Source organism: Staurois parvus, unplaced genomic scaffold (genome assembly GCF_062004578.1).
Source record: "Staurois parvus isolate SC_StPar_1 unplaced genomic scaffold, SC_StPar_1.0 ptg001980l, whole genome shotgun sequence".
In the NCBI taxonomy this organism is placed as follows: Eukaryota; Metazoa; Chordata; class Amphibia; order Anura; family Ranidae; genus Staurois; species Staurois parvus.
Window position 1 is genome coordinate 158,761 of NW_028319776.1, and position 27,593 is coordinate 186,353.

Consider the following 27,593-nt stretch of genomic DNA (forward strand, 5'->3'; position numbering starts at 1 on the left):
TTTTGTGAACAATACAGTTTAATTTAATACTCATGGCTGCCTCCCAAATTGTCTCCCATGGAAAAAGATTACATTTTATTAAGTGAGTCCATACTTACTACATATGGTGTCCTAAAAAATACAATTTCAATTGTCTTTTTAATGCTGAAATAGGACTACTCCCATAAAAATGGACGAGCTTCTTTATAGCTAATCCATACAATTTTCGTAAAGTATTTCTACAAAAAATATATATTTATAGTTCAAAAAAGCTGACTTTCTGCCTCTAAATGTGCCTCCTATTAAAATGGATGAGTTTCTGTTCTGCAAATGCCCGCAATTTTTAAAACACATGTCTCAAACAATATTTTTGGCTAATTATTATTATTATATTATTATTATTATTATTACATCGAGTTTATATAGCGCCAAAGCGTTTGCTCAGCGCTGTACAATAGGGGGGACAATACATGGCACAGTACAACAATTGCCTCAGTGCTGGTCCTCTTCAGATTGGATGTGCTTTTGTCAGAGCTCAGTGGACGTGATAAACCTTGAGGTCTATTTAGAAGAAATTCCCTGTGCAAATGGCAAATAATCCCTGTAATGTGTATATTATGTGTGAAATGCCATTTTCTCTTTTTGTTTTCTATGATCATCAGCTCCATCTAGTGGCCATAATGCAATATTTCCTTAAGCTCCTGCAATTAGGAACCTACCACATCATGGCTACAAGATGGAGCTAATAATTATAGGAAAGAATTGAAAATTAACCAGTTGCTGCCCGGCCTATAGCCAGATGGCGGCCGGGCGAACAGCTCGTCCCTCCACGTGGATGCCATATGGAGTCCTTTCCGGAGTGCGCATGCCCGCGATCTGTCACTTCAGACACGGCCGATGATAGATCTGCAGGGGTGGACTGACCTTTTGGAAACTCGGGCACCGCCCGAGGGCCCGGGGTCAGTAGGGGGCCCCATGAGATGCCCCTGGTACCTTTTTCATAGGCTTTTTTGAGTTTGGGCAAGGACACGGGCCCCATAATCCCCTATTGCGCGGGGGCCCCATGAGTTGCCAGTCCGCCCCTGTAGATCTGTGTACCTGCCCCGTTTCCAGTACCGTGGGACCTGCTGTGACCAATCACAGCAGGTCACATGACAGTTGTATACAATGGATGGCTTTCTTTCATCCCATCCATTGTATACAAGTGTGTCTAGCTGTGAATGGTCACAGTGATCACTTGCCCAAGCTGGGCCAATCACAGCCCAGCTGTGTCATGTGATTAGCCGTGGCCAAATCACAGCTAAGCACAGAAAAAAAACTCTGAATGAATCGATTTCATTCAGGTAAATGCTTGCTTATAGCAAAGTAATTCTTTGCTATAAGCAAATTACGTAAAAAAAAATGCTGGTCACTTCCCCAAAGTAGTACAATGTTACTATGGTAACGGAAAATTGGCCAGGGCAGGAAGGGGGTAAAAGTGCCCTGTATGGAAGTGGTTAAATTTCATGCCTATAATAAAAAAAATTACAGGAATTATTTGGGACGGGTGCGTGAATGCTGAGATATTCTCACAGTGAATGTTTTTATAAGTAGATCCCATTGTTCGTCATCCACATCCTAAGATGGTCATTGTACATCGATTCCACTACATATGTGGATTTCCTGGTACTCTTAGAGGAGTCCATGTTCATTTATTCTTTTAGTACTGTCATGGATAAAGGCTTGTTCCCCTCTGATAATGAACACCGCTCATCCATTCACTTCATCCAACGCACCAAATGATTATCATGGGAGAAATGCCCGATGAAGTTCCTTTTCTCATTGGTCTTTGTATAGGAGTAGCTGTTCTTCAGAGGGCGGGGTCCAATTTTCAGCGGTTCACGGTTAGTGGTAGAACAATCATCAGGATTGCAATAACAATAATGAAAAGGATAATGATGACATATTTCTGAAAGGAAAAGAAAATCACAATCAGGACCAAAGAGAAATCTAAGGTGTAGCTTTGCCCTTTTCCACCTTTCCATGTGTAGCCATATATCATGTTATTCCCCATTGTACTCATTTCAGACAATTTCTTGGTCAAAAACGGAAATCCTGGACACAGTAAAACTTTGATAGATCTAAAAATGTCTCCGTTCAGTGTTCATTACGTGGCAAGCACTGTGATACATTTACCTGGAATCCCCCTAGCTGAATGTTTACAGGTCCACGTCCTCGGATCAGGTGACAACCAGAACCGGATTTAGGGGGTGCTGGGGTGGGATGTGCCCCCCAGACTTTAGTTGTGCCCCCCCCAGATTTCTGAGTGCATTCGCTGATCCATGAGACAATCTGATGGGGACAGTTGATGTAAGGGGACACTCTGATAGAGACACTTGATGTAAGGGCACACTTTATGCAAGAGGGTACTGTGATGCAGACAGTTGATGTAAGGGGGGAATCTGATGCAGAAAGTTGATGTAAGGGGGGAATCTGATGCAGAAAGTTGATGCACGGGGGCACTCTGATGCAGAAAGTTGATGTAAAGGGGCACGCTGATGCAGAAAGTTGATGTAAGGGGGCACGCTGATGCAGAAAGTTGATGTAAGGGGGCACGCTGATGCAGAAAGTTGATGCACGGGGGCATACTGATGCAAAACGTTGATGTAAGGGGGCACTCTGATGTAGAAAGTTGATGTAAGGGGGCACGCTGATGCAGAAAGTTGATGCACGGGGGCACACTGATGCAAAACGTTGATGCAAGGGGGCACTCTGATGCAGAAAGTTGATGTAAGGGGGCACACTGATGCAGAAAGTTGATGTAAGGGGGCACGCTGATGCAGAAAGTTGATGTAAGGGGGCACGCTGATGCAGAAAGTTGATGCAAGGGGGCACTCTGATGCAGAAAGTTGATGTAAGGGGGCACTCTGATACAGAAAGTTGATGTAAGGGGGCACTCTGATACAGAAAGTTGATGTAAGGGGGCACACATTTTTTCTTTATGCCATTTTTTATTTATTTTTTCAACGCACTGTGACCAGAGCAATACAATGTTACCATCGTAACATTGCACTGCTCTTGGCAAGTGATCAGGATTTTTTTACACTATGATTGCTTATACCGATGTATTTTATTAATATTAGCAGCCATTTTTACTGAACGCAGCTGATTAATTCAGTCTTTTGTTGTGATTAGCTGTGATTGGCCAAAGCTCATCTCATGGTACAGATGTGTTGTGATTGGCCCTACCTTTACCATGTGACCGCTGTGACCAATCACAGCTAACAACACAATTGTATACACTGGGTGGCATGAAAGGAAGCAATCCATTGTATACAATTGTTATGTGATCTGCTGTGATTGGTCACAGCAGTCACATGACACTGGCGGTGGGCCGTTGTAGTGATCTTTCATCGGCTGTGTCCCATGAACACAGCCCGTGACAGATCGTACCGCTGTGTGGCCCCGCGGCACCTTCTGACAAGATGTCATATGACATCCACTCAGAAGGAGGAGTGTCCTGCCCAGCTGTCAATCTGCTTTAGGCCGGGCAGGAAGGTGTTAATCATCCTAATCTAATGACAGTCTAACACATACTAGTGTTCCCTGTTCACTCCTGCATCACCTCTGCACTACCTGGGTTGTCGCTCATGGAATAGAAGCATGCTGTGTGAACAGGGAATACTGGTCCCCAGCATCTCTGTCACATCATTGATATTAGACCCCTTGACTTTTTTACTGCACCCCCAGATCAGATAGGCTAGATCCAACCCTGGTGACAACTCAGGTTCCTCTCTGTCCAAATTGCCATGTAGCCACACTTTGCATTGCTTCATTCCCAATTGGCCTACAGTCCTACCCGCCAACACCTATTTGTTACCTGCTCCATCCTCATTGGACACACCTATTCCCCACCCATCTACTATCTTGAAATCATGAAAATCATAGGAAATATGGTTCCCTGTGGGGGGATGATCCACAGGATGAGTGATTGCACTTATGGGAGATGATAATTATTGATATGTGGAATGTGATTCAGTAAAGAGAACCATGCTGTCATTAGTTTAACTTTAATGTAATTTTGAACATTTTCTGGGGTGTTTCTGTAATGTTCTAAGTCAGAGGCCTGACAAGTGAATAGCAGCTTTGAATTGTTCTTCCTTTTGCATTGGAATCAACAGAGATCCCTACAGTCCACACTGATCAGTCATACCATTATGACCATCCCTTCTCTTGCGATGGTTGACCAGTGCATATAGAGATGTCTTCTCCCTCTGCCTCTGTTGGACTAATGATTTTTAATGAGGGGTTCAGATCTTAACTGATGAGCCCTTTGCAATGTTACCTTACGATACTAAGAATGATGACACAGTTAAAGTGGCAGGGTCTACATTAATATGTGCAGAACATATCCAGGTGAGGTTCTGGAAGAAAGTTTGCTGAGTTTCTGGGAACACAAATTGCTGACTCTTGTGAATTTGCAGGTCAGATGTTCTCTACCTTGGAGCCTCAATTTGCAGACTGATGAAAGTTTGGATATACTGATTCTTCGTACGGCCATGACCCAAATATGCAGAACACATAGAGAACATAAAGAAAAAAAAATTGTATTCTTACTGGAGGGCATTGTTGTCTTGATCTTTGAGCTCCTGGTCTTGGTTCTGACCCAGCATTTATTGCTGCCCGGGGCTGTATGGAATAAATGGAAGGGAGACTTATTGGTCACATGACCCAGGAACAAGATGGACATCCTTGTTCAAAGGGAAAAATCATCTTTTTAATCATTTCCACCCATAACACATCTCTTTGTGAGTCTTCTAATTCTCAGTCACACATATTTACCCGCTTCCATCAATCTTCGGTTTGCGCTGTCAGTCTGGCCCACCTGCCCCACTTTCATCTATTTCCTCAGGTTGTGGTGGTGAGTTGGAGACAAAAGCCCCTCCATGCGTGTTACATGTCCACCACATACCTCCTGGACCTCACATGTCATACTTGATACTCCATATACAGCGCATTACATGCCAGACACAATCTTCTTCTTAAAGTGTATCCAAACCTCCAAACAAAAATGCAATATATTGCTGATTATCGGTCTTTACATGTGATGGTTCTTTTCAGGCTGGAGGGGCTAGGCCAAGGCAAAGACAGAAGAGGAATACACTCCTTTGACCCTGCAGGGAGGGAGGGAGACCTTGGCATCCTTGCCTTCCGTTTCAGAGAACCTTGCCCAAGTATTGGTAGTCACATAGGTAAACAATGGACATATCTGTTGACCTCTCTTTAATTGGGATTGGTAGGTTAGTAGTTGAAGAAGAAAAAACAAAAAAAGCCTGGAAAAAAAAGAAAAGGAATGCAGCCGCCACATCTATTGACTGGTAAGCTGTAATGTATAATATATTTGTTCTTGGGTTTAGATGAAATTTAAAAGTAAACTATTATGATAAGGGTTCATTTTTTTTTCCTTTTTTAAAAAAATTTACGTTTTATATATTTTTTTTTTTACTGTTTATAAAATCTCTGTTTTACATTCTAAAATTCAATACAGGATTTCCCTCTGACAGTGAATTCTCAGATCAACAGGTAATTTCCATGAAGAGAGCGCAGCAGGAACTGTTTACTTTCAGACTGTCAGTCTCTAATTGACTCACCACACAGTCTGCTGGGAGGGGCGGAGCCAATGCATTCAGTCAGAAGGTGTGTGCAACTTTCAGTTTGAGATATTGAGCTCTGTAAACCACAGATTTGTTTTTCAAATGAGGAGCTAAGGATTAGGCTGGTAGATTTGTTAAAAGGAGCCAAGGGCTCCAACTGCTGGCTGGATATGAAAATACAGAATACTTACATGCAATATTTTACATCTACCATTAGAAGTTTGAATGAATAGCACTTACCCAGCTAACCTGACTGGGTTCTTCATGGAATCCTTGATGAATGTCTCTCTTGCCTGTAAAAGATGGAGAGGTGACAATGATATAAGATTCTGCTGGTAAAATTCAAGCTGTTGGGGAAAAAATCTTAAAAATAGAGCCTCAGCCTCTTCCATGATGTGGGTGACAACGCTGCCTGCCTGTGGCCTGTATGCATTGACAGCGTTGTCACCCTAATTGTGCACTCTTGCTATGCAGTTCAATTGGAGGTGCCAATGGAGAGCATGCCAGTACTTCCAGCTTGTTCATGGAGAGTGGCGGATGCCAAAGTGATTGCACTCTTCCCGTGCTTTGCCTACACCCCCTGCAGTTACTAGGCCTGTGCAGAACGACAAATGTGTTTTGTTTCGATTCGTTATGCAAATAATTGTATTTTGTTAAATTTGTTAAATTCATTTAACTTGTTTTTTTAATTAATTTAATTTTGTTTTCTTTAATCATTTTATAATTCAGTTCAAATCGAATTCCGTTCCGCCGAACAGCATCGAATCGGCATGCAAATTCAAATTTGTTCTATTCAAAATTTGAATTTCAGAAAATGCTTACATTCTTTCTATTTTATTCTATTTTTCTATTATTTTTTTTATTTTATTTTCTATTCTATTCTTTTCTATTCTGTTATTTTCTTTTCTTTTTGTTTTTTATTCTATTCTAATATATTGGATTCAAATTCAAATGTATTCTACTTGAAATTCGAATTTCAGAAGACGGTTATATTTTTTCTGTTTTATTATATTCTAATCTATTATTTTTTACTATCTATTCTTTTGGTTTTTATTCTTTCCTATTCTATTCTATTCTTTTCTATTTTATTATAATCTATTCTGTTAAAATTTGAGTTTATTCTAATCATTGGTTCCATTCTATTCTATTATTTTCTATTCTATTCCCTTATTTTGTATTCTATTTTATTCTACTCTTTTCTGTTCTGTTTTATTCCATTATTTGCTATTATTTTCTATTCTGTTCTACTCCTTTAGTTTCAATTATATTTAATTCTATTTTATTTTCTTTTCTATTCCTTTGTTTTTTATTATATTTCATTCTATTCTATTTTCTTTTCTATTCCTTTGTTTTTTATTATATTTCATTCTATTCTATTTTCTTTTCTATTCCTTTATTTTATATTCTAGTTTATTCTATTCTTGTTTTCAAAATTGATTTCATTTTCAAATCCGATTTAATTTGAATTTGATTCCTGTTCAATTCAATTCTACTCAAATTTTGGACAAAAGTTTGTTTTGTTATTTTGGTTTTGTTTAAATTTGTTATATTTTAATTCAGAAATTTAGAATCGTCAAATAATACTTTGTCCAGATTTCGATTTGGAACACACATTCTAGCACTTACTAAACGATATGAAACCTGCACACACGCCTATGTTGGGGGAAACACAAACAGCAAAAAGCCAGGCCAGTCCAGCAGTAAAGCGGTCCGGTGATTTGAAAGATACGGATGGTCATACCAGCGTGTGACGGGTTCTCCAGTGTTTTACTGTCAGCCATTCACACACATAGCCGGTACTCGGGACTGAACATCTTCTGATTGTAAAGCTTGACAACAAACTGCAACATTGTTGTGACAACTGATCCCTAGTTTTTAATGTTCCGTTGTCCAGATTTATAAGCCGTGATGAAGACGATACATTGACCTGAAACGTGTTGGATGTCTTTCCATCTTTCCAGTACATTTTCATCCCTATAAACTATGAGTGCTTGAAGTTCCTATGTAGTGCTTGAAGTGGAATTTGAACCTGTGAAGTTCCATATACCACATGCGATCACGCCATTACCATTGTAAAGCACACGTTACCACCAGAACTCATATGTGTGTTTTTGGTAGATGTAGCCTGTTCATCATTGGGATCTTCATTGGTTCTGAGTTACCTGGTGATTTTGCCAGTGCCCCTTCTTTACGGTTTCATTCTGACCACGCTAAGCACAGAAGTAGGTCCATTCTGGCGTGGTCAGTTTGCATCCTTTAGTTCCTAATTGGAGGGATTTGCAGGATGCCATGCCGATGCACTCCCTGTTGGTCTGGTTGACACTCCCTCTACCCAGTCATGCTCATTTACTTTACATTGATAGTTAAAGTGGATCCCGGGAATATCCGATCGCCTCTCAGGGGATCAGGAAGAAAATGTTTCCCCTGCAGGAGCAACTTGGATTGTGCTTTTCTGGGTTTTTTACTTCCTCTGGATCAGCTGTGGATGTAGGATTATAACTTTTTTTTTTGTTGAACTGGATGGACTTTTGTCTTTTTTTCAGCCAGACTAACTATGTAACTAATTATGTAACTATGTAGCTACATTGCAAAGCATTACAGCCACATCATGTGTATTCCCCCATACGGCTGCCTTTGCAGCTTGGAATGAGGGGTGGAAGACAAGTGTAAGCTACGTCTTTGTTTGTTGTGAGCTTCAGCTTGTCTGAAACAGTTAAAGTAATAATAATTAATTTTTGGTTAATTTTTTTTTTGTAAAAAAAGAAACATGTCTATACTTACCTGCTGTGTGCAGTGGTTTTGCAGGAGACAGGAGGGAGGGAGACGGGACAGGCAGCCCCATGCTCCAGCCCCACCCCACCTCCCTCTGGGTCTGCTTGCAGCAAACTCACCAAGGAGCGCAGACATCCGGGACAGCACAGTTCCTAGGACAGGAGTGTAAGGAGAGGCTGTGGCTGGAGGAGAGGATCCTGGTGGTCATCCTTCTATGACTGCCAGGTGAGGGGAACAATCCTACAATACCTCTCTCCCTTCCTGTCCCTCTCTCTTCTTTCTCCCTCCCTCCCTTTCTTTCTTTCTTTCTTTCTTTCTTCCCTCCCTCCCTCTCTTTCTTTCTTTCTTTCTTTCTTTCTTTCTTTCTTTCTTTCTTTCTTTCTTTCTTTCTTTCTTTCTTTCTTTCTTTCTTTCCTTCTTTCTTTCTCCCTCCCTCTCTTTCTTTCTTTCTTTCTTTCTCTCTTTCTCTCTTTCTTTCTCTTTCTCTCTCTCCCTCTCTCCCTCTCTTTTTCTTTTTCCATCTTTTTCTCTCTTTCCTTCTCACTTTTTTTCTCTCATTTTTCCCCTCTCTCGCATTTTGTATCCTGGGCAGGCTAACTGTACCCAATTTGATTGTTGTATGTAGGCTGTGGCTGGAGGAGAGGATCCTGGTGGTCATCCTTCTATGACTGCCAGGTGAGGGGAACAATCCTACAATACCTCTCTCCCTCCCTGTCCCTCTCTCTTTCTTTCTCCCTCCCTTTCTTTCTTTCTTTCTTTCTTTCTTTCTTTCTTTCTTTCTTTCTTTCTTTCTTTCTTTCTTTCTCTCTCTCTCTCTCCCTCCCTCCCTCCCTTTCTTTCTCTCTTTCTTTCCCCCTCCCTCCCTCTCTTTCTTTCTCCCTCTCTCTCTCTCTCTCTCTTTCTCTCTCCCTCTCTTTTTCTTTTTCCATCTTTTTCTCTCTTTCCTTCTCACTTTTTTTCTCTCATTTTTCCCCTCTCTCGCATTTTGTATCCTGGGCAGGCTAACTGTACCCAATTTGATTGTTGTATGAATTGGGTACAAACAGTATGTCACATTTTTCAGAAGTGATCATTCAGTAATCACTGTGTTCTCTTGGCAGGGACGGTCCCCCAGGCCCCCCCTCTTCCCCCGCCTGGAGAATACAATAGCTCCACGGGAGGAATTCTTCCATCATCTCTGACAGTGTTGACGGGGGAATCAAAGCCACAGGTTGCTTTAGGAATGACTTTTAAGTTGACTTTTGTGATTAAAATAAGTGACTTCACATGGCATTAAATCACTTCACTAGGTGACCCAAGTGACCTTCATTGTCCCGTGATAATGCAAAAAGTGCTGATTTTCCTTTCCTTTTTCTTTGAATTTTAGATATCATTTCTTCTAGACCTTTGTGTTGCATACCTGTTCTGTGGAATAATGGCTGAAGACATTATGGATGGATGCATATTATTGTTCCCAAACTCTATGAGGTGTTTTAAAAAAAAAATGGTGAGCTATTCATCCTGTGAAACTGTGCAAGTGGGGTAGAATCACATGTTATTAGGCTATTTTCCATCCAGGTCACGTTTTATTCATTTATAAAGAAGAGTGAATCAGGAAAATAGCACATTATGCCCACTAGATGGCGATCATAGTAACTACTTACTTCTTATGATCATCAGCTCCATCTAGTGGGCATAATATGCTATTTTCCTAAAACATTCTTTTCTTATGAATGAATAGCATTTGCCCTGGAGAGAATATAGCCTATTAACATTCAGTGTTGCCGCTATTCACACAGAACAAATGTACATGCAGTTTCACAGGACAAATAGCTCTATAGAGTGAGTGTCTTTCTTACCTTCAATAATTGCTTTCATATGATCCAACTTGTTCTTGAGGTCAGGTTGGCTCTGATATCCGCTGACTATCATACCTTCAAGGTGAGCCTTTTCTGTTGTGCTGAATATAAAGAGTTCCTCAGCCAGGTTTTTTATGCTTTGCTGACTACGGAGGATTTCCTTCTTCACATAATCACTGCTGTCCTCCAGATCATCAATCACAACCAGGACTCTCTTCTTACCTGCTCAATAAATCCAGATATACAAACAACATGACCAATCCTCACATAATATAATATCCTCGGATCTCATATTCGATCAGAGTATAAACACCTTTACTTTAAGGTAAACATTATATTAGGACGCCCCTCCTAATGCAATCTGCATCAAGTTACAGTGTGTAGTGAAAGGGGACAGTACTTCCAGAGGACCTCTGTGCTTTTACTATGGCACACAGTGTTACAGCTCATCTCTAAGTCGGGGAACTGCCTTAATGTTAGACTTTCACATGACTGCAGTCTTGGGCACTGGTGAGCCCAACCCACATGGTGGTCTGATAGCTGGTGAGTAATATTCTAAAAGTACCAGGAGATGTGCAAAAGAAGCAGGGCGATCCATGCACTGCAGGTCCTTGTGTACAGCTTCCTCTCTAGCAAGGAGAACAGCGAACAGCATGGTAGTGACATCATCAAATCTCCAGAGAATACCAGGCTTTGAAGCAGGGAGATCCTTACACTGCAGGTCCTTGTGTACAGCTTCCTCTCTAGCAAGGAGAACAGCGAACAGCATGGTAGTGACATCACCAAATCTCCAGAGAATAACAGGCTTTGAAGCAGGGAGATCCTTACACTGCAGGTCCTTGTGTACAGCTTCCTCTCTAGCAAGGAGAACAGCGAACAGCATGGTAGTGACATCATCAAATCTCCAGAGAATAACAGGCTTTGAAGCAGGGAGATCCTTACACTGCAGGTCCTTGTGTACAGCTTCCTCTCTAGCAAGGAGAACAGCGAACAGCATGGTAGTGACATCATCAAATCTCCAGAGAATAACAGGCTTTGAAGCAGGGAGATCCTTACACTGCAGGTCCTTGTGTACAGCTTCCTCTCTAGCAAGGAGAACAGCGAACAGCATGGTAGTGACATCACCAAATCTCCAGAGAATAACAGGCTTTGAAGCAGGGAGATCCTTACACTGCAGGTCCTTGTGTACAGCTTCCTCTCTAGCAAGGAGAACAGCGAACAGCATGGTAGTGACATCATCAAATCTCCAGAGAATAACAGGCTTTGAAGCAGGGAGATCCTTACACTGCAGGTCCTTGTGTACAGCTTCCTCTCTAGCAAGGAGAACAGCGAACAGCATGGTAGTGACATCATCAAATCTCCAGAGAATAACAGGCTTTGAAGCAGGGAGATCCTTACACTGCAGTTCCTCAGTTACAGCTTCTTCTCCAGCAAGGAGAACAATGAACAGCATGGTAGTGACATCACCAAACCTCACTCCAAAAGTGGTACTATAAGGCAGCAGGGGCCTAAAATGCTCTCTCACTGCAGATATAGAGCTATGAGGCAACAGAATTGGAGTGCCTAAGCAAAGGACATGCTCTATATTTCAGGAGGAATTCAGGGTACTGCAAAGGTACAGGTTATGAATCCGACATGCATTTACTGTTCAGATTTACTAGTGAGTGAATACAGGGTAAATGTATGCCAACAGAAGACTTGCCAACTCAGCATTAGGATTATGACCACCATGTGATTATTAGAATGGGCACTTCTCTGACTAACGATGACCACTGATCCCCAGTATAGGTGAGCCATTCTCCACCAACCACAAATGTAGAAGGGTCCTTCTCCACTGATCTTCAATGGAAGGGGGCCCTTCTTCCCCTGGCCACATATGAAAAGGGGCACTTCTCTAATGACCAGCCACCTTTTGAAATGTGCATGTCCCATAACTTTCTCTAGATAGTACATTGGTAAAATATCCAAAGGACTAGAAGCATACCAAGGAGTGGTGGGTGTGTTTGTACATGGGTACAGCCAGTGCACCGGGGTGTGCACTGCACTGTTCTTGAGAAAGCATCCTTGGGTTAATTGATCTTCTGTCTGAAAGTTTCTGAATATTTCTGTCACTGACATCACTCAGGAAATTGAAATTATGCTGTAGAGCAGGGTTTCTCAACCAGAGTTCCATACAACCCAAGGGTTCCTCCAGAAGTTATAGGGGTTCTTTGATCAATTAACAATTTCTGCCTCTCAGATAAGTTCTCATTGACACCAGTGATCTTAATCCTTCCCAATAACCACAAATATGAGGAAAATTCTTCCCAATGACCATCACACTAATGTATCATGAGTCGTAGATATAGTAATTTTAAGCAGGAGTTCCCTGAAACCAAAATGTTATTTCAAGGGTTCTTCTGTATTGAAATGGTTCAGAAAGGCTGCTGTAGAGTCTGTGCCCCTCTCTGAGGTTTGTAAACAACATATTATATTTTTTACTTGTTTGACTTCTTCCTACTGGCCACCAAACTAAGAGGACTCTTTTCCACTTACCATCAATGTAAGAGGTACTAGTCCCACTGAGCAAAAATGTAAGGGAAGCCTTGCCTCACAGACCACCAATGTAAGAGGACCTTTCCTCCACTGAATATCAATGCAAAATGGACCTTCCTCCGATGACTATTAAAGCAAAAGAGTCCTTCTTCATTGAACATCAATGTACTGTAAGGGGGCACTATACACTGTTCGCCATTGTAAGAGGGCACTACACTAATGTGAGGGGGCCCTATGCCACTGACCACTTATGTACGGAGGCCCTTCTAAACTGATCACCATGGTAAGGGGCCCTTCTCCACTGATCAACAATTTAAGGGGCTCTTCACTGTTCACCAATGTAAGGAGCTCTTATCCACTGATCACTAATGTAAGGGGCCCTTCTCCGTTGATCACCAATGTAAGAGGCCCTTCTCCACTGATTACCAATGTAAGGGGCCCTTCTTCACTGACCACGAATGTAAGGAGCTCTTCTCCACTAAACACCAATGTAAAGGACCCTTCTCCACTGATCACCAATGTAAGGGGCCCTTCTCCACTGATCACCAATGTAAAGGGCTCTTCTCCACTGACCACCAATTTAAGAGGCCCTTCTCCATTGACCACAAAAGTAAGAAGCCCTTCTCCACCGTTCATCAATGTAAGGAACCCTTCTCCACTGATCACCAAAGTAAGAAGCCCTTCTCCACTGATCACCAATGTAAGGAACCCTTCTCCACTGATCACAATGTAAGAAGCACTTCTTCAATAATCACCAATGTAAGGGACCCTTCTCCACTGACCACAAAAGGAAAAGGGCACAACACCACTGATCACCAATGTAAAACAGCATTATATCACAGACTACCAATGTAAAGGGACATTATACCACTGTCCACCAATGTAAGAAGTGTTTCTCCACTGAACACCAATATAAGTGGCCCTTCTCCACTGACCACTAAAGAAAAAGGGCACTACACCACTGATCACCAATGTAAGAGAGCATTACACCACAGACTTAAAAAAAAACAGACTTGATGGACCACTCTGTCTTTATTTTCTGCCATATATTTTTCTATGTTTCTACTACCAATGCAAAGGGACATTAATCCACCATTGGCCAATGTAAGGGGACAGTTCTACCACTGATCACCAATGTAGGGGGTCTTTACACTATTGACCAGCATGGTCTCCTACAAAAATTTTAATGAAGCTGTTCTCCACTGACCACAAATGTAAGAGGGTTCTTCCCCACTGACCACCAATGTAAGGAGGCCTGTCTTCTGCTGACCACAAACATAAGGGGACACTTCTCATAGTGATAACCATTGTAAGATAGCACTTCTACTATGACTATCCATGCAAGTAGGTCTTTACCTCACTGCCTACCAATGCAGGGTGCCCTTCCTCCACTGATTACCAGTGTAAGTGTACCTTTCCCCCACAGATCAACAATGTAAGAAATCCTTCTCCACTGACCACCAATGTAAGAGATCCTTCTCCACTGACCACTAATGTGAAGGGGTTCATTTCCCACCAAACATCATTGTAGGAGAGCATTTCTCCAACAGCTGGTAACCACTATTGTTTATTTAATTCTGATTCGTATAGCTAAAAATAATTTTGTTGCATGCAGGAGGTGCTAAATAATTATCCACTCCCAGCTGTCAAATATACTAAGTATGCCATTGCAAAAGACCCCTGTACTGGTTCACAAAGTGCATATGCATTTATCTAGATAAATTAGTAATTTATGGCTAACATCTACATGCACAGATCCACCTAATGTGCTGCTAATGCTATCCGTAGTGAACCAACCTGCTGTCAATAAGAATACAATGTCATAGTTATAGAGAAAAAAGTGTTTATAGGTGGTACATTGTTGCTACGTTATTGTATCTATAATTGGACTAGTGCTCACCCAAATTTTCATTGAGATATTTGAGCTCCCGGTCGTACAGAGAGTCAGTGACATCTGTGATGTTGAGTCTTCCTCTTGTCTTGGAGTGGTAGAGGATGGCAAAGCTATATTTGAACACCTCTCGCTGAAACTCAAAGAAGTTGTTGGTGATGACGACACGGTGGACATCTTTCACTACAGAAATGGTGTGAAGAAAATGGACCAGCCACTGGAACAGCTTCTGGTGCTCTCGGGAGAATATCCCTACAAAAAGCTTTTTAGGAACCATTTTCACCAGAAGACGAGTCTCTAAAATGAAATATAAAAGCAAAGTTTCCATCAGAATATGATCGGCATCACTGGAATATGTGTGATCACATGAAGGAAGTTATAAAAATGATAAACAAAATTAAGAACAAGTAATGACATTGATGGGTAGCATGGTGGTTTACTGGTTAATTATGGAGCTTTAAAATCCAGGGTTCTTCTTAATTTCCCAACAAGATTACCATTTTGGCCCAAAGTATCTGGAGACCTAACCTTCATTCCTACTATAAAAAGTATCTGGCACCCCTTCCAAATGATTCAGGTGTTTCCAAAGAAGAGGACTGCTATTGATCAAACATACAAAGACATTGTAGACAATTGGGCTCTTCCAACCTTGTGGTATTAGTTTAGTGAAGGCCCTTTTCTGTTCCAGCATAACTGTGCTCCTGTGTACAAAGCCAGCACCATAAAGACATCAGTAGGCATAAATACCAACAGATACATGCCAAAATTGTAGACATTGTGGAAAGCCTTTCCAGACAAGTGGAGAATTTATTAGAAATAAAGGTGGTGGTGATTGTGCCGCAACTCCATATTAATGGCCATGGATTTGGAGTGTGATGACCAACATAAACACATAGATGCAATGACCAGGGGTCCTTGAACTGTTGGCCAAATACTGTATGCTTCGGTTTATAGGAGTTTCTTAACTTGTTCTGCTTCTGTTTATAGGTGTTTCTAGCTGCTTCCCCCCACAATTCATGGTAATTCACTTCTGCTCTCAAAATGGCCCTAATATTTGTGGTGGATGAACTCTTAAGTTCTTGGAAAGCAGAGATTGTGGCCAACTATTCATTTGTTCTCTATACATTGCCGACTATGCTGGGGCTGTATACAGAGCATCCAGAAAGTTTTCACAGTGCTCAACTTTTGCCAAATTTTGTTATGTTACAGCCTTATTCCAAGATGGATTCATTTTTATCCCTCAACATTCTACAAATAATAATCCATAATGACAATGTGAAAGAAGTTCATCTTGAAATCTTTGCAATTTATTAAAAATAAAAAATGAAAAAAACAAAAACAAAAACATGTACATAAGTATTCCCAGCCTAGTCGTTTAGAGTATGATGCTACAAGCTTGGCACACCTATTTTTGGCCAATTTCTCCCATTCTTCTTTGCAGTACTTCTCAAGCTACATCAGGTTGGATGGGGAGCGTCGGTGCTCAGCCATTTTCAGATCTCTCCAGAGATGTTCAATTAGGTTCAAGTCTGGGCTCTGACTGGGCCACTCCAGGACATTCACAAAGTTGGCCCGTAGTCACTTCTGTGTTATGTGGGCTGTGTGCTTAGGGTCGTTGTCCTGTTGAAAGATGAACTGTTGCTCAGTCTAAGGTCTAGAATGCTCTGGAACAGGTTTTCATCAAGTAGGTCTCTGTACATTGCTGCATTCATCTTTCCTTTGATCCTGACTAGTCTCCCACTTCCTGCCGCTGAAAAACATCCCCACAGCATGATGCTGCCACCACCATGCTTCACTGTAGGTATGGTATTGGTCAGGTGGTGAGCGGTGCCTGGTTTGCTCCAGACATGACGCTTCCTCCTATCTTTGCAGTCACGCTCCGATCATTCACATTCTCAGTCTCATTGATTGTGCCTCAGTCCTTCCTTCCTGCACTTCTCATCCCATCTCATTGTCCCTGTCCCCCTCATACCCATGCTCCAACTGCCCAGCCTGTATCTTCTTATCTGCTCTCTCCTCCGGTGCTCTGTGTCCCAGGCACAGCCCCTCAGCTGCATTCCCATGATATGATGAATTTACCGTTACACCATTCCACAGATGCCTTTTATCTTGTCCCAGTGCAGCCTAGGCCCCATGTACACGGGTTGTTTCTGAACGATGGAAACTGACTGCTGGAAAACGTAGGTTAAAAAACATCTGTTTAGCCGTGTTTGCATAATGCGTTTATGTGCGTTTAGAAGCGTTGTTTAAAGATAAGCACAGGAGAACCTCCCAAATGCTCAGAATGCACTGAAAAGTGTTAAATTATTAACTATTTCAGACTGTTTCAGAGAAATACACACAGTAGAAGCAGAGACAGCAGTATGTGTTGAGATAATTAGGTGTGAGCTGCTCATTAACATTTCTTTTGTTTCCAAGGGTGGGAAAGGTGTCTAGTAGAGGGAGTCATTAAAGTCACCTGGCAGGGGGTCTTCATGAGGAATTTGAGGTGTGAAAGTTCATTAACATATCTTTTGTTTCCAAGGGTGGGAGAGGTCTGAGGTGTGAATGGTCATTAACATATCTTTTGTTTCTAAAGGTGGGAAAGGTCTGAGGTGTGAATGGTCATTAACATATCTTTTGTTTCCAAGGGTGGGAAAGGTCTGAGGTGTGAATGGTCATTAACATATCTTTTGTTTCCAAGGGTGGGAGAGGTCTGAGGTGTGAATGGTCATTAACATATCTTTTCTTTCCAAGGGTGGGAGAGGTCTGAGGTGTGAATGGTCATTAACATATCTTTTGTTTCCAAGGGTGGGAAAGGTCTAAAGTGTGAATGGTCATTAACATATCTTTTGTTCCCAAGGGTGGGAGAGGTCTGAGGTGTGAATTGGTCATTAACATATCTTTTGTTTCCAAGGGTGGGAGAGGTCTGAGGTGTGAATTGGTCATTAACATATCTTTTGTTTCCAAGGGTGGGAGAGGTCTGAGGTGTGAATGGTCATTAACATATCTTTTGATTCCAAGGGTGGGAGAGGTCATGAGGTGTGAATTGGACAATGTGTGAGGAGCTTGGTAGGAACATCCTGTGTTCAGTGTTTTGTCCATCTGAGCACCTTGAAAACTCTTTGCATGCATTTTTGATGATGAAAAAAGGCTCTGGACAGCATTGGGAACTGGAAGAGTTAAAAAAAAAATTAAACCGCAAACGCTTATAAACGTTATTTGCTGTGTTTAGTCGCGTTTAGACGCGTTTACAAGCGTTTCACATTTGAAACACTGATACAATCGACGTCTGAATGCAAGTTTGTTTCGTTCAAAAAAACGACTGTAAACTCAACTGCCTGTAAAGGACTGTAAACAAAGATGTGTACACAAACACATAGGAGGACATTAGGGAGAGTTCAGGGGCTGCTGAAAAGCACTGAACAGCTCCTAAATGTGAGTTTATCAGCTGCAGTGTACATGGGCCCTTAGTGTGCTTTGTGTTGCTGGGCTTCCCACTCCTCTCCCCCTTACCATCCACTAACTGATCTAGTTGAAGTTGTAGTAAACTTGTCTTTTCTCTTCTACATACAGATGAGTCTATAGTAAGGCTGACTTGTAGGCTCAGTTAATAATATTTCCTAAAAGTGAATGTTTAAGAAATATTTACATGTGTGGCAGCTGGTGATGCCACCAATGCATGTGCACTGCGCATACCGTCCATTGGGAGAGCTGTGCTGCCACCAAGACTCCCACACGCATGCATGGGAGTGACATCATCGTGACTTAGCCATTCCATTGGCCAGAGCCCAAGAACCCAGGAGGAAAATGAAGATGGAGTCCCAGTCAGTGGTGACAACGCGCCACTTGAGAAATATGTTTTTTAGGTAAGTCTGTCATAATGATATTTCACCAGATATATATCACAAGATGCAGCGCTAATGACTATAACATATATGCATAAATCAAGAAATCTGTCATAAATGACTAAACAGTTGAAAGTTCATAAAATGGGTGACTTTAGTGCTCTCTTCTCCTATATATCCTCCTGATGGTCAGGCGTTTGTGCAGAATAGTGCTGAAGGGGTGCACACTCACCAGAACGCACAGATAAATGAGCGTTTATTATAGATTCCCCTTTAGGATCATCAACTGGACATGCTGTGGTATTACGACAAAACACCTTCCAGACCTCCTAGATGTTCCTGTATATTCCCTGGTTTAGATGACCTGCGTACTTCTCCTTAGGATCAGCATACGATTCGTACCCCACAGAGAGATGAGTGGCTAGAATGGGTACTCCCCAAGGGAGTCAGAACAAAACGCATCCATAGTGTAGTAGGTCATATAAGGATTTATTTAAAATTCAGCAACCCGTGTACACGGTATAAGGTAAACAAAATGGACTAACCGTCCAGTATTAAAAATGACCGCCGGAGCGCCACGATGCTCCGGCGGTATGACGTCACGGCGTTCTTGGCTCCTCCTACGCGTTTCGTGCACACGCACGTCGTCTGGGGGGATGTGCCACTGAACGCCGGGCCGTGCGACGTTCATTTATATGCTAGGCGCATGCGCTTTGGAAAGGCGCCATCATCCTGAAGTCTGACCACGAACGATCGGATCTTCATACCAGCGCCATTTTTCATTAGTTTTGCATACTAATAAGTGTACTCGGCTGGTTATCATTTTCAAGCATTATGCTTTTATCCTTCAAAACCTTCCAATCAATATTACTGACCACCAAGCCGATTAGTACACATTTTACTTTATATGGTGATAGGATAATTATATTTCCAATTAGCCAGAGATAGATTCCGAATCAAAAATGGTCTATTGTGTGTGGCACTAGCATATAAACTATATGCCAAAATATATTATACATTAAAATACAATTTTAATATGAGTCAAACATACCCAATGTAGTGCAATTAAAATAAAGGACTACCATAAGTCCTTACTAAAATATAGATTATAAATTATAAAATAGTATATAAAATACAATATCTATCAATCAATACAAATGGATTTAAATAGATGGTCCAAAGGTTTACTAAAAGGGGACATAGATGTATTGAGCCAACAGCATCTTATCCTATTTTCTGAATATATAGTTTTAACTGTTATTGATGAAACAGTTAAGATCTATATCTATATTGTGACCTTTGGGCTGCAGCGTTTGGAGTTCATATATCCAGCGCGTTTCGAGCTGAGAGACTTTCCGTATTTTGTTTATCCCCCTCCAATGGGGTTGTACAGTATCTATCCCCACATTGATGATATAAATGATGACCTTAAGGGCCTTTTTCTGCATTTACAGAATCTTACCTCCGCTGAAGTGAGAACCCTTTGGGATATTTCATTTTTAGACAAATATCTCAAAGAAGGTATGGTGCCTCGATCACTTAGGTGGGATGTACCCCCTGAATATATGGATGATACTAGCTTGTTGGAATGGTTTCAATTTTTTAACAAAGCTGGGATTGATTTAATTAAGTTTCTTATTACTAGAAAAAAGAAAAAATTAACCTATTTAGACTCTGAGATTAACATCATTAGAGAGAAACTCACTCCGTTTAAAGGTACGGATGAGTATAATAAAGAATCTGATAAAGTCAAGAAATATCTTGAAAATATAGAAAAAGAACAAAAAATAAAGAAAAAGAAAAAATATGCCAGAGATTTTAAAGATTATCAAGATAATGTAGTATTTAGATGGCAATCAGAGGAGGATAACATACAAGCAGTCACTAATCCCCCTGATATGATTAAGAAGAAATCTAAAAAGATACAATCAAATAAGAGACATGAACCCATATATTCACAATACCAATCTCCTAATCATAACAGACAATTTAATCAGTATAATGTATCAACATCTAATAGATATGAACCCCTATTTGATCAAAATGTGGGTACACGGAATATGCAATGGCATCCAACTTATGACCAGCAATATCATCCCAATAATGGGCAAACCTCCCATAATAGGAACCAGAAACAATATCAACAAAGGGGAGGAGCATCCCCTAAGCAATACTACCAGAATTATTATCCCGGGTCTAATAACTACTCGCATCACCAGGGAGTAGCAACACCTCCTAGGCAGCATAATCAGAAGCCTGCGTATTTCAATAAACCACCTAATCCACAATACAATAGAGATCAATATGACAATCGGAATTACCAGCAAACACCGCCGAGAGCACCACATAATTATGTTTATAACAGAACACCCCAGGTTCATTTTTTAGGGGAGGGAGGATCCCGGAAAAGAAATGGCTCCGGAGAGGGAAAAGGGGTGGCAAAAGGGTCAACAGAAACAGGCAAAAGAAGGAAAATGTAGCTGGTCAAGGTATTTTCAATCTAAGCAACACAGCATTAACACAACCTGAATTAAAACTTCTTGATAAGGGGTTAAAATTTGCCCCTAAACAAAAGTTAAACAAGTTTCAAACTTATATTGATATTCATAGATTTTCACGACAGCTTGCATTAAAACGGCATTTTTATTCTAATCCATACCATTATGACCAGAATAGTACTACTAATCATTCTACATTAAGGAACGCCTCAACTTTTAATCCCCCTCCCCAATCTAGATCCTATATTAATATTTTTAAAGAATTAATGTTGAATGATTTGGAGGAGTTAAATATTAAAAAGATCCCTGATATAGACACCAAGAAAGCGATTGATCTCCTATTAGAAAGGAAGGATTTGGTCATCAGACCTGCGGACAAGGGAGGAGGGGTAGTTATACTTAATAAACATGACTACCTAGAGGAATCCTACAATATTCTTAATGATACCACTACTTATACCCGCCTCCCTGGGAATCCTTTATTATCTCTTAAAAAAGGTTTGAAAAGTATTATAACAAAGGGATTTGAGAGTGGTATACTAAATAAGAAGGAAAAGGAATTCCTATGTCCATCAGCTCCGAGACTTCCGGTGTTCTATATACTTCCAAAGGTGCATAAAAGCTTGACGAAACCACCAGGGCGACCTATCATAAGTGGAATAGGTTCACTATTCTCTAAAGCAGGAGAATATATAGATTACTTCCTGCAGCCGCTGGTCACGCAAACTCCATCATTTTTAAAAGATACGAAGCATATTTTAAATGAGATTAAAGATATTGAAGTTTCATCTCAGACTTTTTTAGTTACAGCGGATGTCACATCCTTATACAGCAACATTGCACATGAAGATGGGTTGGATGCTGCAAAATATTTTTTAGACACTCTAAGCACTTTATCTCCCCTACATATTGAGTATATTTTAACATTACTGCAGTTTGCAATGCAGAACAACTATTTCTGGTTTGACCACAAATATTTTTTGCAAACCAAAGGAGTAGCAATGGGGGCAAAGTTTGCCCCCAGTCTAGCAAATCTTTTTATGGCGTATTGGGAGGAGTTTTTAATTTACGCAAGAGAATGGCCGGAGCTATTATTTTACAAAAGATTTATAGATGACGTGTTCTTATTATGGAATGGGAAAGAGGAATCTCTACATAACTTTTTTAAAACATTAAATGACAATACATGCAATATTGAATTCAGCTATGTATTTAGTAACACAGAGATAAACTTTTTGGATTTGACATTATCAAATGACAATGGGATGATTACTACCAAATCCTTTTTTAAAAAAACGGACAGGAATAGTTTCATCCCGTTAGACAGTTGCCATCATCCCGTATGGTTAGCTAATATCCCCAAAGGTCAATTCACTAGAATACGTAGGAATTGTACCAAATTAGATATGTATCACACACAGGCTGAAACCTTAAAAATGAAATTTGTGGAAAAAGGTTATTCCCAACAGAATATGGATGACACCATACAACAAGTGGCTAATCTAAATAGAAATACACTGTTGGAGTAAAAAAGCATAACCAATAGGTCTTTGTCTTGTCCGTTTTTAACCACATATTCTACACAGCATAGAGCCATTAAACACATTATAAATAAAAACTGGAATGTGTTGATGGCGGACCCTATTCTTTCTAAAATTCTTCCAGTAAAACCTGAAGTTATTTACAAGAAAGCCACTTCATTAAGACATCGATTAGCACCAAACGTCATTGATCCTCCAGAGAAGATTACTTTTGCACCAAATATAAAAGGTTTCTTTCCGTGTAATAAGTGCGTTATTTGTAAGATTAATAACGTAAGGAGACAGAAACTATTTACCTTCTCTTCATGCACTACAGGAAGATCATATAAAATAGACAATTGTATAACCTGCTACAGTAAGAACGTAGTATATCTCCTTGAATGCTCTTGCAAACTCCAGTATGTGGGGCGTACTACCAGACGTCTACGTGATAGACTGAGAGAACATATCAGTAATATTAAAAAGGGATATAAAGATCATTCATTGTCTTATCACTTCAAATGTAAACATAATAATGATCCATCAACCCTGAAATTTGTTGGGATAGATACTGTACAACCCCATTGGAGGGGGATAAACAAAATACGGAAAGTCTCTCAGCTCGAAACGCGCTGGATATATGAACTCCAAACGCTGCAGCCCAAAGGTCACAATATAGATATAGATCTTAACTGTTTCATCAATAACAGTTAAAACTATATATTCAGAAAATAGGATAAGATGCTGTTGGCTCAATACATCTATGTCCCCTTTTAGTAAACCTTTGGACCATCTATTTAAATCCATTTGTATTGATTGATAGATATTGTATTTTATATACTATTTTATAATTTATAATCTATATTTTAGTAAGGACTTATGGTAGTCCTTTATTTTAATTGCACTACATTGGGTATGTTTGACTCATATTAAAATTGTATTTTAATGTATAATATATTTTGGCATATAGTTTATATGCTAGTGCCACACACAATAGACCATTTTTGATTCAGAATCTATCTCTGGCTAATTGGAAATATAATTATCCTATCACCATATAAAGTAAAATGTGTACTAATCGGCTTGGTGGTCAGTAATATTGATTGGAAGGTTTTGAAGGATAAAAGCATAATGCTTGAAAATGATAACCAGCCGAGTACACTTATTAGTATGCAAAACTAATGAAAAATGGCGCTGGTTTGAAGATCCGATCGTTCGTGGTCAGACTTCAGGATGATGGCGCCTTTCCAAAGCGCATGCGCCTAGCATATAAATGAACGTCGCACGGCCCGGCGTTCAGTGGCACATCCCCCCAGACGATGTGCGTGTGCACGAAACGCGTAGGAGGAGCCAAGAACGCCGTGACGTCATACCGCCGGAGCATCGTGGCGCTCCGGCGGTCATTTTTAATACTGGACGGTTAGTCCATTTTGTTTACCTTATACCGTGTACACGGGTTGCTGAATTTTAAATAAATCCTTATATGACCTACTACACTATGGATGCGTTTTGTTCTGACTCCCTTGGGGAGTACCCATTCTAGCCACTCATCTCTCTGTGGGGTACGAATCGTATGCTGATCCTAAGGAGAAGTACGCAGGTCATCTAAACCAGGGAATATACAGGAACATCTAGGAGGTCTGGAAGGTGTTTTGTCGTAATACCACAGCATGTCCAGTTGATGATCCTAAAGGGGAATCTATAATAAACGCTCATTTATCTGTGCGTTCTGGTGAGTGTGCACCCCTTCAGCACTATTCTGCACAAACGCCTGACCATCAGGAGGATATATAGGAGAAGAGAGCACTAAAGTCACCCATTTTATGAACTTTCAACTGTTTAGTCATTTATGACAGATTTCTTGATTTATGCATATATGTTATAGTCATTAGCGCTGCATCTTGTGATATATATTGTTTTGAGGGTGTTTGGTACCTTATGTTCAGCTGCTATATAGATGCGCTCGTATTTATTCTTTTTGATTTGGATATTTCACCAGAGCCCATCCCTCTTACCAGGGGCGGACTGACAACTCATGGGGCCCCCGGGCAATAGGGGATCATGGGGCCCATGTGTCCTTCCCCAAACTCAAAAAAGTCTATGAAAAAGGTACCAGGGGCATCTCATGGGGCCCCCTACTGACCCTGGGCCCTCTGGCAGTGCCCGAGTTTCCAAATGGTCAGTCCGCCCCTGCCTCCTACCTAACAGGGCTGTTCAAAAAAATTGTTAAAAAAATATAATGAAGCACTCCATCCCATAGGTACTCTGTCTGTGTGAAGGAGGACTTCAGACTGGAGCTGCCTGTCATTCTGAAGAGATGCAGAGGCTGTATGAACACAGCCACAGGTCCTAATTTGACAAGTGTGAAGATGTGGGTGAGTGGCCCCAGATGCACACTGTGTTCGGGGCCGTACACCTGCATCCACACGCCTGTCAAATTAAAACCTGCGGCAGTGTTCATACAGTTCCCGGTGGCTCCAGCCACATAAACGAACCACTTATTCACACTGTACAGGCCACAGCGCCCATATGAATGAGCCCCAGACCTCCTCCACAGAGAGCTTTGTTTATCACCTCAATACTGATGTATCTTTTAGATTTAGCATGAATTGTGTGAGGTATAATGTGTCCGCTAAGAATCTTCATGTATTTTTAGCTAAATATCACTGATGTTTTCTTGGAGGGGCCCTGTCAGGTAGCGTGTACGGGGCCCCGTGTTCTCTATCAGCAGCCCTGGGGGGGGGGGGGGAGGCAGGAAGAGGGTAAAAAAAGGAGCATGAGAGGGAGGGACAGAGAAAAAAAGAAAAAGGTGAAGGGGATAGAAAAAAAGAGAGGTAAAGATGGGAGGGGGAAGAGGACAGGAGGAAGAAGAAGAGATTGGGGGGGGGGGGGGGGGAGAAAAAGGAGGAGAAAGGGGAAAGAGGGAATGAGGAAGAGATGGGGTAAGGAGAGTAAAAGAAGAAGAGAGTGGGGGGGGGAGAGAGAAAGGGGGAGAGAGGAAAGAAGGAGCAGAGAAGGTGATAAAGAGAGGGGGGAGAAAAGGAGGAGACAAAAAGGAGAGGGGGGGAGAGGGGAAGGGAAAAAAAGGAGAGGGGTGAGAAAAAAAATGAGAGGGGGGAGAAAAAGGAGGGGGTGAGAAAAAAAGAGAGGGTGGAGAGGAGAGAGTGGAGGTACAGAGGAAAGGAGAAGGGGAGCAAAAAAGAAGAAAAGAGGGGAGAGAGGAAAAGAGGAGCAGAGAAGGAGAGAAAGAGAGAGGTGGGGAGAGAGAAGAAGCAGGAAGAATGAAAGTTAACTTCTTATATCTCTCCAACATAAATCCAATATAACATCAGGATGAAGACAGTAGATGGAGGGAATAGAAAAAGAGGAGGAGAGAGAAGGGAGGGGGATAGAAAAAAAAGAGAGGTAGAGAAGGGAGGGGGAAGAGGACAGGAGGAAGAAGAAGAGACAGAGAGAGTGGAGGGGGGGGGGGGGCAAAAAAAGGGGAGAGAGGGTATGAGGAAGAGATGGGGGAAGGAGAGAAAAAGAAGGAGATAGAGAGGGAGAGAAAAGGGAGAGAGGAAAGGAGGAGGGGAGAAGGAGATAGAGAGAGGGGGGATAAAAGAAGGAGGGGTGTAAAAAAGGAGAGGGGGGAAGAGGGGGAGGGAGAAAAAGAGAGAGAGGGGAAGAGAGAGGGGGGAGAAAAAAGGAGAGGAGGGGGGGGAGGAAAAACAGAGGGGGGAGAAAAAGGAGGGGGGGGGAGAAAAAGGAGGGGGGAAGACGAGAGGGAGAATGGGGAGAGAGGAAAGGAGGGGGGGAGAAGACGAGAGGGGAGAGAGGAAAGGAGGAGGGGAGAAGGAGATAGAGAAAGGGAGGATAAAAGAAGGAGGGGTGTTAAAAAGGAGAGGGGGGAAGAGGGGGAGGGAGAAAAGGAGAGAGAGGGGAAGAGAGAGGGGGGAGAAAAAAGGAGAGGAGGGGGGAGGAAAAACAGAGGGGGGAGAAAAAGGAGGGGGGGGGAAGGGGGGGGAGAGGGGGGAGAAAAAGGAGGGGGGAAGACGAGAGGGAGAATGGGGAGAGAGGAAAGGAGGGGGGGAGAAGACGAGAGGGGAGAGAGGAAAGGAGGAGGGGAGAAGGAGGGAAAGAGAGAGGTGGGGAGAGAGAAGTTAGAGAGAAAGGTTTCCATCATCTTCTATCTCTGTAGCATAGATCCAGTATAAAACGGGATGAAGACTATAGTAGACGAGAATCGCTCCTCCATAGAAGTATTAGTGACCCCGCCCTTACTTGGATGTGTATCGCTCTTCCTCTGGTTAGGTTTCCAGTATTTTCTGTTTTTTCACCGATAAGTATAAAATGTTTCTGACCCTCCGACAGGAATTGCTGCCGTCCTCTCCCAGCTCCGTCTTCTATGTGTGATATCATTACACTGACTTTGGATTGTATCCAGAATAATAACATCTCCTTGTTCATATCGAAAGTGGAAGTGCTGCACACTATTCCAGAATGATTACATAAAATGTGTGGCGGCGTGATAACAAATTGTTACAAAACCTTCCAGGCTCAAAGTCCACAAAAATGTGCTGAACAAAATAAAAAGTATCTAAATCCTCAAACAAGAATGTCATATACAGGGGCGGACTGACAACTCATGGGGCCCCTGGGCAATAGGGGATCATGGGGCCCCTGTGTCCTTGCCCAAACTCAAAAAAGCCTATGAAAAAGGTACCAGGGGCATCTCATGGGGCCCCCTACTGATCCCGGGCCCTCAGGCAGTGCCCGAGTTTCCAAATGGTCAGTCTGCCCCTGGTCATATATTACTGATTAAGTCCTTTGATGTGGTGGCTGCATTAACTTTCTTTTTTTTTTTCAGTCTATTTTCACCAGTTGATCCTGCCAGTAACACACTTGCTGTTTTAGAGTGACAACACTCACTGTCCTTTATCTATAGAGGGGTAGCATTGTCAATCAAGAACAGGAAGTGTGTTAGAACTACACAACATCTCCCCTCTCTTCATCTCCATTACATCACAAAAGATAGTTGGGGTTTCAGTACACAGGGAGGGACACAGATACTCGATTTCTGGCAGGACCAACAATTTCTTTCAGTACTTGCAGTGACCC

General features: G+C 41.6%; 1 protein-coding gene across 1 annotated transcript; it reads right to left on the reverse strand.

Moving 5' to 3' along the window:
- Positions 1-26,960, reverse strand: LOC149433089 (uncharacterized). The gene is made up of 6 exons (XM_089664666.1): positions 26,757-26,960; positions 14,658-14,945; positions 10,223-10,444; positions 5,853-5,905; positions 4,576-4,647; positions 1-1,927 (listed from the first exon to the last, which is right to left on the reverse strand). The coding sequence occupies exons 2-6, from the start codon at positions 14,923-14,925 to the stop codon at positions 1,850-1,852; spliced, it is 693 nt and encodes a 230-aa protein (XP_089520792.1). The 5' UTR covers positions 14,926-14,945; positions 26,757-26,960; the 3' UTR covers positions 1-1,849.
- Between the last annotated feature and the right edge of the window lie 633 nt (positions 26,961-27,593).